This window comes from Orbicella faveolata, unplaced genomic scaffold (genome assembly GCF_042242905.1).
Source record: "Orbicella faveolata isolate gen_17 unplaced genomic scaffold, um_ofav_v1 contig_3, whole genome shotgun sequence".
In the NCBI taxonomy this organism is placed as follows: Eukaryota; Metazoa; Cnidaria; class Anthozoa; order Scleractinia; family Merulinidae; genus Orbicella; species Orbicella faveolata.
Window position 1 is genome coordinate 9,166,511 of NW_028301558.1, and position 13,490 is coordinate 9,180,000.

At 40.4% G+C, this 13,490-nt stretch overlaps 2 protein-coding genes across 2 annotated transcripts in view; one reads left to right on the forward strand and one right to left on the reverse strand.

Annotated features, from left to right (window-relative positions):
• Positions 1-371: 371 nt before the first annotated feature.
• LOC149106281 (xaa-Arg dipeptidase-like) lies at positions 372-2,666 on the forward strand. The gene is made up of 2 exons (XM_089298187.1): positions 372-807; positions 1,610-2,666. Exons 1-2 carry the CDS (start codon positions 420-422, stop codon positions 1,990-1,992), a joined length of 771 nt encoding a protein of 256 aa, XP_089154313.1. The 5' UTR covers positions 372-419; the 3' UTR covers positions 1,993-2,666.
• Positions 2,667-7,476: 4,810 nt separating this feature from the next.
• The window catches only part of LOC149106282 (uncharacterized), a 7,465-nt gene continuing 1,451 nt past the window's right edge, over positions 7,477-13,490 (reverse strand). Inside the window, exons 2-9 of the mRNA XM_089298186.1 lie at positions 12,989-13,267; positions 11,925-12,552; positions 10,609-11,579; positions 10,361-10,470; positions 9,743-9,843; positions 9,080-9,320; positions 8,453-8,585; positions 7,477-8,027 (exon numbers count right to left, since the gene is read on the reverse strand). Coding sequence (XP_089154312.1) covers positions 7,947-8,027; positions 8,453-8,585; positions 9,080-9,320; positions 9,743-9,843; positions 10,361-10,470; positions 10,609-11,579; positions 11,925-12,552; positions 12,989-13,267 — 2,544 coding nt within the window. The 3' untranslated portion in view covers positions 7,477-7,946. The remainder of the gene's footprint in view (positions 8,028-8,452; positions 8,586-9,079; positions 9,321-9,742; positions 9,844-10,360; positions 10,471-10,608; positions 11,580-11,924; positions 12,553-12,988; positions 13,268-13,490) is intronic.

Genomic DNA, 13,490 nt, shown 5'->3' on the forward strand with positions numbered 1-13,490 from the left:
TTGTCAAAGCTAGAGAATATTCCGAGAAAGCACTTGCGATCACCATGGAAAATGAAGACAAAGTAGGAGAAGCAACATGTTATGGAAACCTAGGTAGTGTGTTTCAGTCTTACGGTGAATATGTCAAGGCTAGAAAATATTACGAGAAAGCACTTGCGATCAGCATGGAAATTGGTCACAAAGAAGGGAAAGCAACAGGGTGTAGGAGCCTTGGAACTCTGTTTAGCTCTATCGGTGAATATGTCAAGGCTAAAGAATATTACGAGAGAGCACTTGCGATCAACATAGAAATTGGTGACAGAGCGTGAGAAGCATCATCTTATGGAAACCTAGGAACTTTGCCTCATTCACTCGGTGAATATTGCAAAATAGTTCTTCTTGGAACTCCTGCGGAGGAAGGAGGTGGAGGCAAGATTCTGATGATCAACAATGGGTGCTTCAAAGACATTGACTTCTGCATGATGGTTCATCCTTGCCCTTATGATATCCTGAAGCCTCACTTTTTAGCTTCTCAGATAGTCAAAATTACCTACAAAGGTCATGCAGCCCATGCCGCAGCATTCCCTTGGGAAGGAATCAATGCGCTAGATGCAGCTGTGATGGCTTATAACAACATAAGTGTGCTACGACAGCAGATGAAGCCAACATGGCGAGTCCATGGCATTATCACTGAGGGGGGTGTTAAAGCTAACATCATTCCTGACCGTACCCAGCTTGAGTACATGATCAGAGCTCTCACTGATGAGGAACTTCGAGTGTTGAAAGGAAAGGTCACTGCTTGCTTTGAAGCAGCAGCATCTGCTACTGGTATGTCATCAAAAACTTCATGGCATTCAGTTCATTTCAACCAATTTTGTTACATTGGTTTTTTGGGGGAGTAGGGGAGGCAGGGACAGAGCCGTGGGGGAGGGGGGTTGCATGTGGGGGACACATAGTGACTTAATGGCTAACAACTGGGTTTGGGATTTAGCGGTCAGGTTTCAAGCCCTTGGGCCAGACTGACTTTTTTGTGTTCTTGAGTGAGACACTCAATTGTCACTTGATGTTGTTTCCAAGCGGGAGTATAATACTTAAGGTATGTGTGGCCTTTCAGGGACAAAATATTGGTGAAGAGGGAGGGGAGAACCAATAGATAGCATCACCCTGTAAGTCATTTCATGTAGCACTGACATTGATTGAGCCACTGGCTCCTCACTGGAACAGGGAGCAGTGTGCACCTGGTGGCCAAAACTAGTGGTTATGGTGCTGAACTTGAAATCTGGATGTCATATGTTCAAGTACTACGCTGACCACTAACTGGAGTTGTTTGACTGTACACTCACTGTAGATTCACTGTAATCAGATCCCTGATTATGTTTGTAAATAGCCAACAGGTTTGCTTCCTGCCAGTTGGGGTTTTCAACCTTGTGTTTCATTTGAACTGTTTGTTTCTGAAATTTAATTGCTCTGTCTCAGTAGCATTTGACACCGACCAAGGTTAAATTAGTTAATTTTATAACTAATAAATTAATTATTAAAGTATTAATCTATTATTAGCATTATTATTTTGTTTTGACCAGACCTTGGGTTTAAGTTAGTTGATCAGTATTTGCTCTTTCATTCTTTAAAGGATGCACAGTGTCTCTGGAGTGGGAGGTTAGTTATTCCAATTTGGTAACTAATTCCACACTTGCAGAGCTTTACCAAGCTAATGTGAAAACCTTAGGAATAACATTTGGTCCACTGAAGGATGGAGAAGCATTGGGCTCGACAGATATGGGCAATGTCTCTTACATAGTGCCTTCAACTCATGTGATGTATGGTATTGACAGCAAAGCTGTGAACCATTCCCATGCATTCACAACAGCAGCAATAACAGAGATTGCTCATGAGAAAACCTTAATTGCAAGCAAGGGAATGGCCATGACTGCTATCGATGTTTTGTGCAATCCTGAGTTGATGGTTAAAATCAAGAAAGACTTTGAAGAAGAACAGTTAAAGACTGATTCATGATGATAGTGTACATGTAGACTTTTGTTTAACCTTGACAAAAAAAAAATGGAAATAAGGTGGCACTCTGCCAATTAAATTGAAAAAAGATGACCTCTGGGTTACTGGTACTATATGGTTATTATCAAGTACTTGTAATGTCAGTCTTTTGCTAGAGCCTGAGAAATTTAAATTATCATTTACTGAGACCAAAGACATTATATTAGAAGATACTCCGTAATTAACATACATGGAGTTGCAGTTAAGTAGAAAAAATCAGTTGTTAATGTATCTGTTACGCAGAAAAATCAGTAACAGTATTTGCATTCAAGTTTTATAAAGGACTGCTATGTTCTGCCTGTTTTTTCATGTATTTGCAAACAAATATGAATAAACCTCTGCATACATGTACATCTTAAGTTACATGGCTCATTGAAAGCAGAAGAGATAGTTCCATACTTTCCAATAACTCTAAACTATTTCTGGCCTTATAAATAACCATTGTTTTCTTTGAGTTTCATGTATGTCATAACAAAGCTAGCAACTGTACAAAGTTGTAATACAAACTTACATATTGCAACAAAGATTTCTGAAGCTAGGACAAGGATATTTAAAGACTGCCAATAGTCATCTGAGGTATTTGGAAGGTGGTCAAAGTTTGCCAAGATCTTCTTAATAAAGCCAACAATAATCAGACATATTTTCTGAACACCTCCAAAGTTTAACCAAACCCTTCCAAATAATTATGAATATCACCCAAATATTTTCAAACAACTCCAAAGATCAGCTGAGCCCTTCCTAAGATTTCCAAAGAGTTCCGAAGGTCATCGAAAGATTACCAAAGATTACTGAGGATTACCTGAAGGTTGCAAAAGATTTTCCAATACCATGGGAAGTTTCTGAAATTATTTTTGGAAATTAAGATGGGTGCAGCACACTGCCAATACTGAAATTATATTTGATATAAAGCTAAAGGTTGCAAATAGTCTATTTTTATTTTTCAAGTGCATCTTTGTTAGCCTTTGAAGATGTACTTGACTGTGCATGTGCTGAACACTGATCAAGTTTGATGTTAAACACCGGTAATGTATTGATCAAATAGAGAATATCAACGTCCTGCTCTCCCCAAGGGCATTCCCAAGCATTTGGCATTATATTTTCATTATATTTTCAGTTGCTATTGGGGTGGGGCATTTGACACCTTATGGGAGGGTAAAGGGGAGATTTGCCTCCAAGTTAGTGTTCATTGCGACATTTTGCCTGGAAAAGAAACCGCCTCAAAAGCTCTGTGCCGTGTTTGAAAGTAAATGTAAAGTTCTGCTTGGAAAAATTTTATGACTTAAAAATAAAATAAAGAAACAAGGAAGAAAAGAAACAAACAAACATAGCAAGCTTAGATCCCGGGTGGGGGTGGGGGGGTTAGATAAAACAGAGTTAGTAGATTTCGAGGGTGAATTCTTTTCCATTACTCATTTCTGCCATTTATGTTTCGGTAGTACGACCCGAAAGTAGGGCATCTGAACAACATTTTTGTCCCGATGGATGGGCATCTGGTCTGACCAAAATCCTAGTGCCTGAGAGTTTTCCAGGGTGGAGGATGCCCGAGAGGGATGTTGAAGTTTCGAATTGACTGACAGATCACTGATACATAAGAGTTCCAACACGTTTCTACCTTTTATAGCTTTTACAGAATTCTGCTAGTACAACTTACTTTATTTTGAAGAGCAGTAATTCATTTGTTTCTCCCAGGTCCAAATGACAACGAATTGATTGAGAACAATGGCGATTTTCATTATGTTTGATTTTCCCGCGCGCAAGTGAGCCTGGGCCGAGAGGGGGCGCGCAAGAGTTTGTGGGGGAACATAGTCCTTTTCGCTTTCCTTAGCCCGCGGGGCCTTGGACTCATAGAGCTTGTTATCAATTCCTTCTCAATCTAAAATTGAATTCACGATTCCTGATTTACGAATTGGTGTTTATTCAATGATGCATTTGAATTACGAAGAGGCAGGTAAAATCATGCAAGCGTTTACATGTAAGAATAGCAAGGACATTAGGAAAGACAACACCCGCTGTGGTCATCGAGGGAGTGCCACATCTTCTGGACTTCTTTCTGATTTCTTGATCATACCTAAGGCGACGTTTATGCTGACTTCGTAAACGTTCCCATTTTAACTTTTACCTTTTTTTCTTTTTTTTCCCCTCCTTTATTGAATGTCTTCTTCAAAAGCTATTCTTGTATTACAGTTTCTTTTTTATATGTGTGTGTACTTATTAAACGCTTTTATTAAGAAGAAAGATCAAAAAAATTAGTACACACGAAATTGATTTACAAAGTTCGTGCCTGTGCCTTGCACAAGCCGTCTGAACACAAGCGAATTTGTCGCTTAGTGTTTACCGCAAAGAACACGGCCAATGTTGTGCTCCGAAATGAGCAACTAATAACAGTTATTCTACAGGAATAGCCTTACCGTCTATGAATAGCTTCCCTTCTGTAAATCGGACTTTCCTGCCTTGGTCGAACGCCTCTTTCATGATCGGGAGTGCTTTTTCCCGGATTTCGAAGTCATAAGGGGTAAAGTCTTCCACAAATCTAACTCCATTCAGCGGGGTTTCTGATTCTTGGCGACACGAAGTAGCTCTCGCTTGAAAGGTCCGTTATAGAGTTTGACAATAATATTTCTAGGTTTTTCCTTGTGTTTTCTTCCAGTACGGCAAGCGTTCTCAATTTCGCCAACGTCATCTTCGAAGCCAAGAAGAGTGAAATAGTCTCGTATAATTGATAAACAGTCTTCACCATCCTGTTCAACTACGCCTATCACACGGATATTAAAGTCTCTGGAATATCTTTTCAAGCGTTCCACTCTCGTTTTCAGCTCCACATTACATTCTTGAAAAAGGTTTCTCGTTTCATTCAGCGTTATATTCACCGACTGCTTCATGCCGACGACATCTTCCTCGAGCTTCTCTACTTTCGGCTTTAAGTCGTCAATTCCATCAATCTTTGAAATAAAGCTTTCAATTTTGGCGAGTCGGGCGTCAGTGGTGCCTTACAAGTTCATCACTAATATTTTGCATTTGTTGTGTGAGGTGGCTTGAGGTCGCTTGTGTAATAAGAAGTAAGACCTATTCTAAATCGAAAAAAAAAAAAACTTTTGCTCAGTACGGAGCTCAACACGACGCGTCTTTACTCCATCGTGTCCAGTCCCTATTTTAACGTTTACTTGATGAAGGCACATCTCTCTTGTCTTTATCAAAGCATTATTTCATTGAAATTTGAGTTAAATTAATCCCTCAAGTGATTTCTTATTACAGTAATATTTGTATTTACAAGATTTTTGCCGCTAGTTAGGGCATCCTTCAGCGGCTCCTAGTGTTTATACTCCTTCATTTATAATACGATGGTTCCCTGAGAGGTCCGAACTTTTCAAAATGGATCGCTAAGATGCATGGACATCTCACGAACGAGTCACGTCGAATTGCTTTTTCAGGCACAAAAGAAAATAGTTTGTTGTTAAAGAAATCTGTCTTTATTTATATTTGGTGGACAACATAAGTTAAACTTTACGAAAGCAACCTAAAAAAACGTAAATAAATGCTTAACATTTGCGCGCGCGCGACCTTGCATGCGCTTTTACCTAGAATGGATGGCCGTATTGTTCGAGTTCTCTTCTGGCACGTTTTCGGAACCTCACCTGCGACTCCGGTGGGGCATAAAACTTGGAACGAAAACAGAACTTGACCAAATATTTCCTCAGTACGGCCCACGCGCTTATTAGTAACATATATGTATTTATTTTTGTCTCAAGCTGAGCATCTGAGCGGGCTGGAATCCTCAATCCTCGAATTTGATTCGCTCATCATACGCACGTGACCGGTCCAGCTTTTTACGATACGGCCCACGGGCCGGATTTTTTCCCCGCTGCCTGAATTTCTCTCCTAATTAAAAGTTAGCGATAATCGTCAATCTTTTGCCTTTTTACACATCCATCGACGATTAGCCAACGCAAGTTTATCTCTTTTTGACTTTAAAATGGCAAGGAAGGTCACTGTAAGTAAATTCAATTAGTGTTTTGAAGTTTTGAGAGTTTGCTTGGTTGTTTGTAGCTTGGCGCTGTAATGGCGCGTAATCCTGTGTTTCTCTCGCCGTAAAATTTGAGTCAATTTCATTCGAGTTTATATCTCTCTGATCGTTGCTGTATTTAGGAGAACGGTAGAAAAGTCTGGTTTCAAGTGCTTTTAAAAGCAGCGACTCACAGAAATTGTTTTTGTAGTAAAACTTCAAACTTTGCACGAAATTTCACACCGCAAAAACAATTCTGGAGAACTTAACTGGTGAAATAAATGCAACTAACATGAAGTAGTTCGAAAAAAAATATGTTCTCTAATGCATCTTTCTTCGTCTACTATCTTAGTTACTCGCTCGTTGCGAAGAGCTTTTTACAAATCGTTAGTAGACAGCGCGGAAGCTGGTTCGATGACAAAGTTGCGTAAACAAACCCATTTGTAATCTGTAAAACCAATTTACCGCAGGAAGAAAAATAAACATGTTATTTGCCGGCTTAGGGTCGGTCCGTATAGTGAAAAACTGTGACCTCGGGCTTGAAAATGCATTTTCAAGACCTTTCACCACACGAACCTCCCACCCGGCAAATAACATATATAAGTTGGATGTTCTTTAGTAGTCAATAAGTATTAAAAGATCTAGAGATTCTAAAGTGATCTCTCGATCAGAAGTAATTGTTACCAGCAGTTACTCTGTTATTGGTTCGTCGCCTTGTTGGTGCAATGCCCGAGAACAAAATTTATTTTCAACGTTGTAAAACTAACACTATCGTCGAAAGTGGGGTCTTTAGGAAAGAAATCTTCGTTTTAGTATTGGTAAGTAAAGTGACAAATGTATGTTGTCCATTGCATGTGTGAGATAATTATTCAAAATTGGAACCGTTTTAATTGATGAAAACATTTAAAAGGCCCAGGTTCGAGTATTCAGTTGTTAGAATCCTCTTTGGAGTAACATGTCAAAGCGAAAAGAGCTCCCGATCAACGCGCTGCATTTCTTGCACAGATGACATGCTGAAAATTCGTTTATTGCAACTCGCGCAAAGCGTTACTTTAAATACGATGGTTAAGTGATACATTTTATCACCTCTCAATTTCAATGCCTTATAGCGTCGGAGTGTGTCCTATTGTTTGTGGAGGCGGAGCTTGGCATATATTAATATTCTACCGGGAAATTCAAAAGAGTTTCGCTCTATTGTTCTTCCAGTCTCCGAGGCGAACGAAGGCTGAAAGATCGTTACGAGTGTTCGAAAGTTGGCAGAACGACCACTTCGAAACATTGTTTTCCGTTAAAACTTGGCATAAAGCTTCCTTTAACAACATACATTCAAAGCCGTATGATAACCGTTAAGAAGGGTGCTTTGAAGGAGTAAAATTCTTCCTCCAAATATTTCCTCATATAATATTTTCCCTCAAATGGACCAAATTCAGGAAAAGAAAACGACTAAATCCACTTTTCGTAACATTTCAAAAAATGTCTCCTTTATTCCATCAATGTCTCATCTACAAAAGCCCTATGATAACCACTACGAAACACAAGTATGAAGCACGTAAACTCTAAACAAGTATGCGTAGTCGGCCATTTTCTGGTCATTTTCTTTATTGTTTAACCATCGGCAGCCTAATTAATAATTAAATTTCGCGCTCTCTACATTTAAGTCCCGGATGTGTCGCGGCATTCTGCGCGATGTTTAGTGTTAGATGTCGATCATTGCCCTGCGAATTTCTCATCCATCATTGAATTAAATGATGTTGCGAAACCGGCCGAATTTTTTTTCGTTTGTCGTTGTTTTTGCCAGTTTGGGTGTTGGATATCTTAAGGCAAAAATCTTCCGAGTATCTAAGATATCGTCTGCAACATGACTAAAAACTGTAACCAGAGAAACTCGAGGAACAGTGTAAGTTTGTGGATATCTAAATTATAAATGATTTTCTTCAATTGCTCCTGGTGGGTGAACCGCATAATTATCCCTGTTGTTGCTGACTTCTTCTTTATCTCTCTAGAACAAGAGAGTGAAAAATGTAAGAATTGTGGTCTAACGGTACAAATGTAAGAAAATCGACCCCTTAAAAACTGGCTTGGGAAAGACAAGAGAGAACTGAACGAAGCTTTTCTAAAATTTCAGTGTCGCTTTGTGCCAAAGGGACATTTTTTTTTTTTCTATCACTGTTGATAATGATTTTAATTCACTGATAAAAACACATGATCAAGGTACATTCTGCGCAAGTAGGAAGCTAATCTTTGAAACTTTATAACACCGCTTTATATTTTAAGAAATAAGACCCTTTTTTATCAAAAATCTGCTTTAAAGGCGTTTCAAGAGGTTTCTGCTTTTGCTGACTACCATTCAAAAAACGCACGACGAACAAAGCCTCTGGAAGCTTATAAAGCTGACTTTGTAACTACATTAGTAAGATGCATTACCTTGCACAAATATTTCCCCTTAGTTTGAGACAGGAGGACAATGGTGTCAGACTGGCATTCGTCAGCTCGCGAAGGCAGCATCTCATCCTCAACACACGGATGAACTCTAGATCTGTTCCTATTGAGTTTTTCCCTAAGGAAGAAGGAAAATGGACGATGTAAGCTTGAAGTTTCTCGGCAACGATCATTCACGATTTTCCGACGATCGCCCAAGCTAAGTCCGATTCCACTCGTGCTGCGGCAGGCGAAAACGCTTCTTCTGTTATTGGTAAGTGGTCAAGTGCTGAGTAGATTTGCATTTGACGACGAGCTAACCCTCGGCACTACACTGCTGCCTAAATTATAAATCAGCGGCTACTTTCAGGAAGTAATAGGTGTACTGGCTTTGATGACAAATTCGTGCATTTCTGACATTCGATCACACTTGAAATAGTGACAGAAATATAAGATGCAACAGACAATTCTGAGAGCCAAATTGTTCATAAATTGCCAAATTTGTGAACTTGTGTGATTGGCAAGCTCCATTATAATTGGCTGCTGGAAAGGAATGCTGGCTAGGAAGAGAGTAGGAGAGTTTCCTCTGGTCTGAACTATTTACTTAAAACTGAAGATAAGGGCACATCCTACCGCAAAACTAGAAGTACCACGACAAGTATCAATCCTGCGCCTGCAATTCCGAAAATATAGGGCAGTGGACTTGTGCTCTCTCGTGACGAGGTATGAGTGAGCCGACCGGGGCCTTTGCAACTGCTGTATGGAGTAGTGAAACCATAAACTGGTATCCAGGTGATATTTGCTTGTGTTGTGTTTTCAAGATCTTTCTTGCTCATCTCAAAAACTTCCAGCATTGTTTGAAGAGGAACCATTCCTGAACAAAGGGGAAAGAAGGTTGAGTGAACTGTTAGCAGCTTTCCATAGTTCAACAGATAGTTTGAAATTAAATGAGTCCAGCTGATAAACTTAAGGCCACGAATTCGTAGGAGACTGCAGAGGAGTTTATACTCAGTAAATACTTACAAAATAGCACGAGGTCTGAAACACACCATGAAACAAGAAACTACATTTTAATACTGTACTAAACTTTTCATTTGCTACTCCGCACAAATTTCTCAGTTCGTTGTCTAGATAGGTGTCCACCTTTGCTAGAACTGAAGCATTACGAGAAGAAGTCTCAGTTTTTCATTGAAGACGAGAAAAAGCTCGATAATTAACCTATCAGCAGGGCCTAACAGTAATTTTCAAGAAGGGGCCGTTATTTTAGATTATGTTGCATCATCAGTTGTTATTTACCGTTCAGCGGTGTTGGTAGTACAGCTGTCACTTTAAAGGACACGCCTTGTTCTCTGACGTCATCAATTGCAACATTTACATCCGTAAGACAAAACCAGACACTACGATGAAAATAAAAAAGGAGTTTAAAATTGTCTGTTTTTATCTGGAAAGAGAGGTTTTCAATGGACTTTAAATTGTGTTGTGGTTATTTTGTCTTTGCACTTTGTTATCTTGTAAATGGATTTAAAAAAACCAATGTGAAAGAAAACTGTATATTAGAGCAAAAACGTTCCTTTATAACTAATCGAGAGCAAAACGAAAGACAGTTAAGAAGTGGCAAGTGCCTTCTGTTCCTTTTTTTTTTTCTTTGTATGATTTACCAGCACGAGTACGAAATCCAGTTGAAAACCTTTATTCTTTAAGATTTAAAGAGAGCAGTGTGTGTGTATGATCTTGTATGTGTATGATGAACTCCCCAATTTGCAATTAAATAGGTACTTGAATCGTGTAACGGGGAATGGTGACACCTACCCGTCACTATTCGCTTAAGGTAGTATCTAATTACCAAAAGCGCTTATCTCCCCTACTCTAGTTTGTTTGTTTCTTATGTGCCATGAACAGTGTAATGTCATTTACCTGAACATTTCTTCCTCCGATAAATCACATGCCTCAGAGATTTCTCGGCATACTGAATTCAATCGCTCGGCCAGAACATTCTTGATCACTCGTACTACCCAAGGCACCCCCTATGAAATAGACAGTCCAAAGATTTACTGTCAATTATTACAAGCATTTAGGTACTGTTTTCTCCATATATTCAGGATAATGATTCTTATCTGATATTGTAAAAATGTCTGTCGACTGGTTGCTCTTTGAGTCCTTACCAATTCCTGGTCGCTCTTGGCTGGCTGGAATTGCACCAGTATGCCCGGTATGCTGGACGTTTCTTCAGGTTGAGCAGTTGGTGGCGCAGCTACGCCCTCGTTTGTAGCGCAACGCAGCTCAACAGATGAGGTCGACATCAAAGTAGATGCCATTGTCTGTAGACTGGAAATGCTTAGAAACGTCTGACGTTGACGACTTGTTGACGGGGTCAGTTCTTCCTTCGTTTCAGTTGGTTTTGTAATAATCTCTTCATGTGTGGTACAAGGCAACACAATAGTAGATGTTAAAATCAAAGTGGGCACGTCCAGCTGTGAACTCGAAGCACTCAAGGGTGAGCTTAGCTGGGACAACGACGTTTGACGTCCAGAAGTTATATAGAGACGTAATGAAGAAAACGTCATCTTGTCCATTTCAGTTGGTTGATCTGTGGGTGCACTTATCCGTGGACTGGGAGCACTTGGTGATGAACTAAGTTGAGACAGGGACGTCGACATTGTCACTCTCGCAGTCTCAATTCGTTCTAATTCTTCTGATTCACTAGAAGTCGTAAGCCGTGATGGAAGCCCATGCAGAGTGTTACGAGATACCAGAGAAGATTCGGAAGCACGGCTCACACACGCAGTCGCCCATGTTGTTGTAAGAACTGGCGCGGTATCCATGGCGACAGAATGTCCAGTACTCGTGGTCATCAGCGCGCTTAAATGAGGAAGTTTATTTCGTGTCACCCCATGGCCAGATACACTGGAAGTCAAAGCTGTACTACTAACTCTGTTTGCAGAGAAGCCAAAAGTCTTGACAGTTCCCTTAGATTGCGATGAAGTGCTTTTTCCTACATTATGAGTTGAAGTAGGCGGTAACAAGTAAAATGACGAAGGCGTCAAGGGGGTTGGGACTGTCCTGGCTGCAGATAACAAAGGCAAAGAGAAGGTTGCTGCTAAGGAGATAGCTGTGCTTGAACTTGTGACATTCTCTGTAGGAGGAAAAAACAAACACGGTTTTGCTTCAAGTCTCAGGCTGAATTCGTTTCTAATTACAATGACAAAAAAACGGGGGGGGGGGGAGGGGATATTAGCTACCTAAAAGATTTCCATGAAAACAACAGTACACTACAAATTCATTTTGTACTTTAAGCCCTTCAAAGTAATGGAAACCGCTGCTCCGAGGGTCTGCCATCATTAACGTTACCTAATGTAGAGGCAAAATGGTTAGTTACTTGCTCTTGGTCAACGGGCAAAGAACGTTTTGGGCAGGAGAAGGCCAGTTGCACAGTAAGGAAATTCAGTGAAGTCACCCGTGTTGTGCTTTCCTATCTCACCTTCGGTGCAATTTTTCCCTCTCCACCTTGGTAAGCAATCAATATTTCCAGTACTGTCGCATATGTAATGTCCTTGCGTGTCATTCCTGGACTTGCAGTAAATCGAGCAGTCCTGCCCATACCAGTTTTTTAAACATTGCCTTTGCCCATTTGCATCGCAACTGTAATGTCCTAAAGTGCTGTTCCTGGGCTTGCAATAAACCAAGCAGTCCTGCCCATACCAGTTGCTTAAACATTGTTTTTGTCCATTTGCATCGCAACCGTAATGCCCCAAAGTGTCATTCCTGGCCACACAGTAAGTGAGACAGTCACTACCAAACCATCCAGACAGACACACTCTGCGGCCTTGTATATAATCACAGATGTAATGTCCACTGTTGTCATCTCGTGGCACACAGTATGTGGAACAGTCTGGTATGAAATAATTTACGTCGCAAAACACTTTCACCTCCACGTTCAAGTACGAGTATCCCGTACCCGTCAGTTTGTAACGTTTACCCCTTGCGGAGGCAAGATTTGCAGAGGGGCTTGTTCGAATGGGTAACGAGTAGCGATCCACAAAGTCCTTATCCTGACCTAGGATATTGCCATCATCATTGTCCCATACTTCAACATCAAACACAATGGGCTGGAAGTGAAAAAAGTATGGTTGTTTGTATCATGCGCTGTCTTAGTACATCTCCAGGATTTCAACTACAGCACAAATTTCAAAAACAATTTTTTAAACAAACAGAGAGAGCTAAAAGAACAAGAAAAAATGTCTCTTGGCTTGGCTCTTATACCAAGAATGTGTTGGCCCTGAACATGCTGTTATAGTATATTGTGGCACTAATATCGTTCGAGATTTTTTAGCTTGCTTGGTTTTGCAGCCCTTGTAATTCTCTTAGAAGTGAGCAGGAACAAGAGACGATCTATAGAGGTCATGGTCTCTCGGCAGAGATTATGACAGGACAACACAATCATTCTAATTTTGGAAGAATTTTGTTGAATACGACGCAGTCTTACTCTAGCAACCATTTTACTGAAATTTGTGATGTCGCTTCTTTGCTGCCTGTACGTCTTACCTGCCAATGTGTGAAGCTGTAAGTTACAGGGTTCGTGATTCCATTCCCAAGACTTCCTTTTGAGAAGGAGAAACTGTCGCCACCTAGTACAGCCGTCCAACCTTTCCACAGCGCGCACTTGTCGGAGGAAGAGGTCAAGGCGAAACACAGCCGGAAGAAATTGTCGCAGCTGGAAATGCACCAGTTCAAGTTGTCGCAGCAACTGCCGTCGGCTAGTTGTGATTTACTGTTGCCATAGTTGATAAGGAGAACTGTTACTTTGCCTGATGCTGATGCGTTCTGAAACAAAGAACGGTCTTGATGAGATCGATTACCTTTGTTGAAAAGAACTGCAAGTAAACCCTCTCGAAGTTTTGTTAAGCTTTTATTGCCTACTGAGAAATGATACCGATTTCTCACAAAAATGTATTCCTGTTCACGGTCCTCGCCGTTTCTACATAACTGATGCGATTTAACTAATAACGTATTGATCTCCACGTCAAACCTGATTTCGTGTACTCCT

What these genes read in the sequence shown, in the direction of transcription:
- LOC149106281 (XM_089298187.1), top strand. Translation starts at nt 420, where the DNA reads ATGATCAACAATGGGTGCTTCAAAGACATTGACTTCTGCATGATGGTT. An exon ending in AGCAGCAGCATCTGCTACTG is followed by an intron (nt 808 to 1,609) that starts GTATGTCATCAA and finishes CATTCTTTAAAG; the next exon opens with GATGCACAGTGTCTCTGGAG.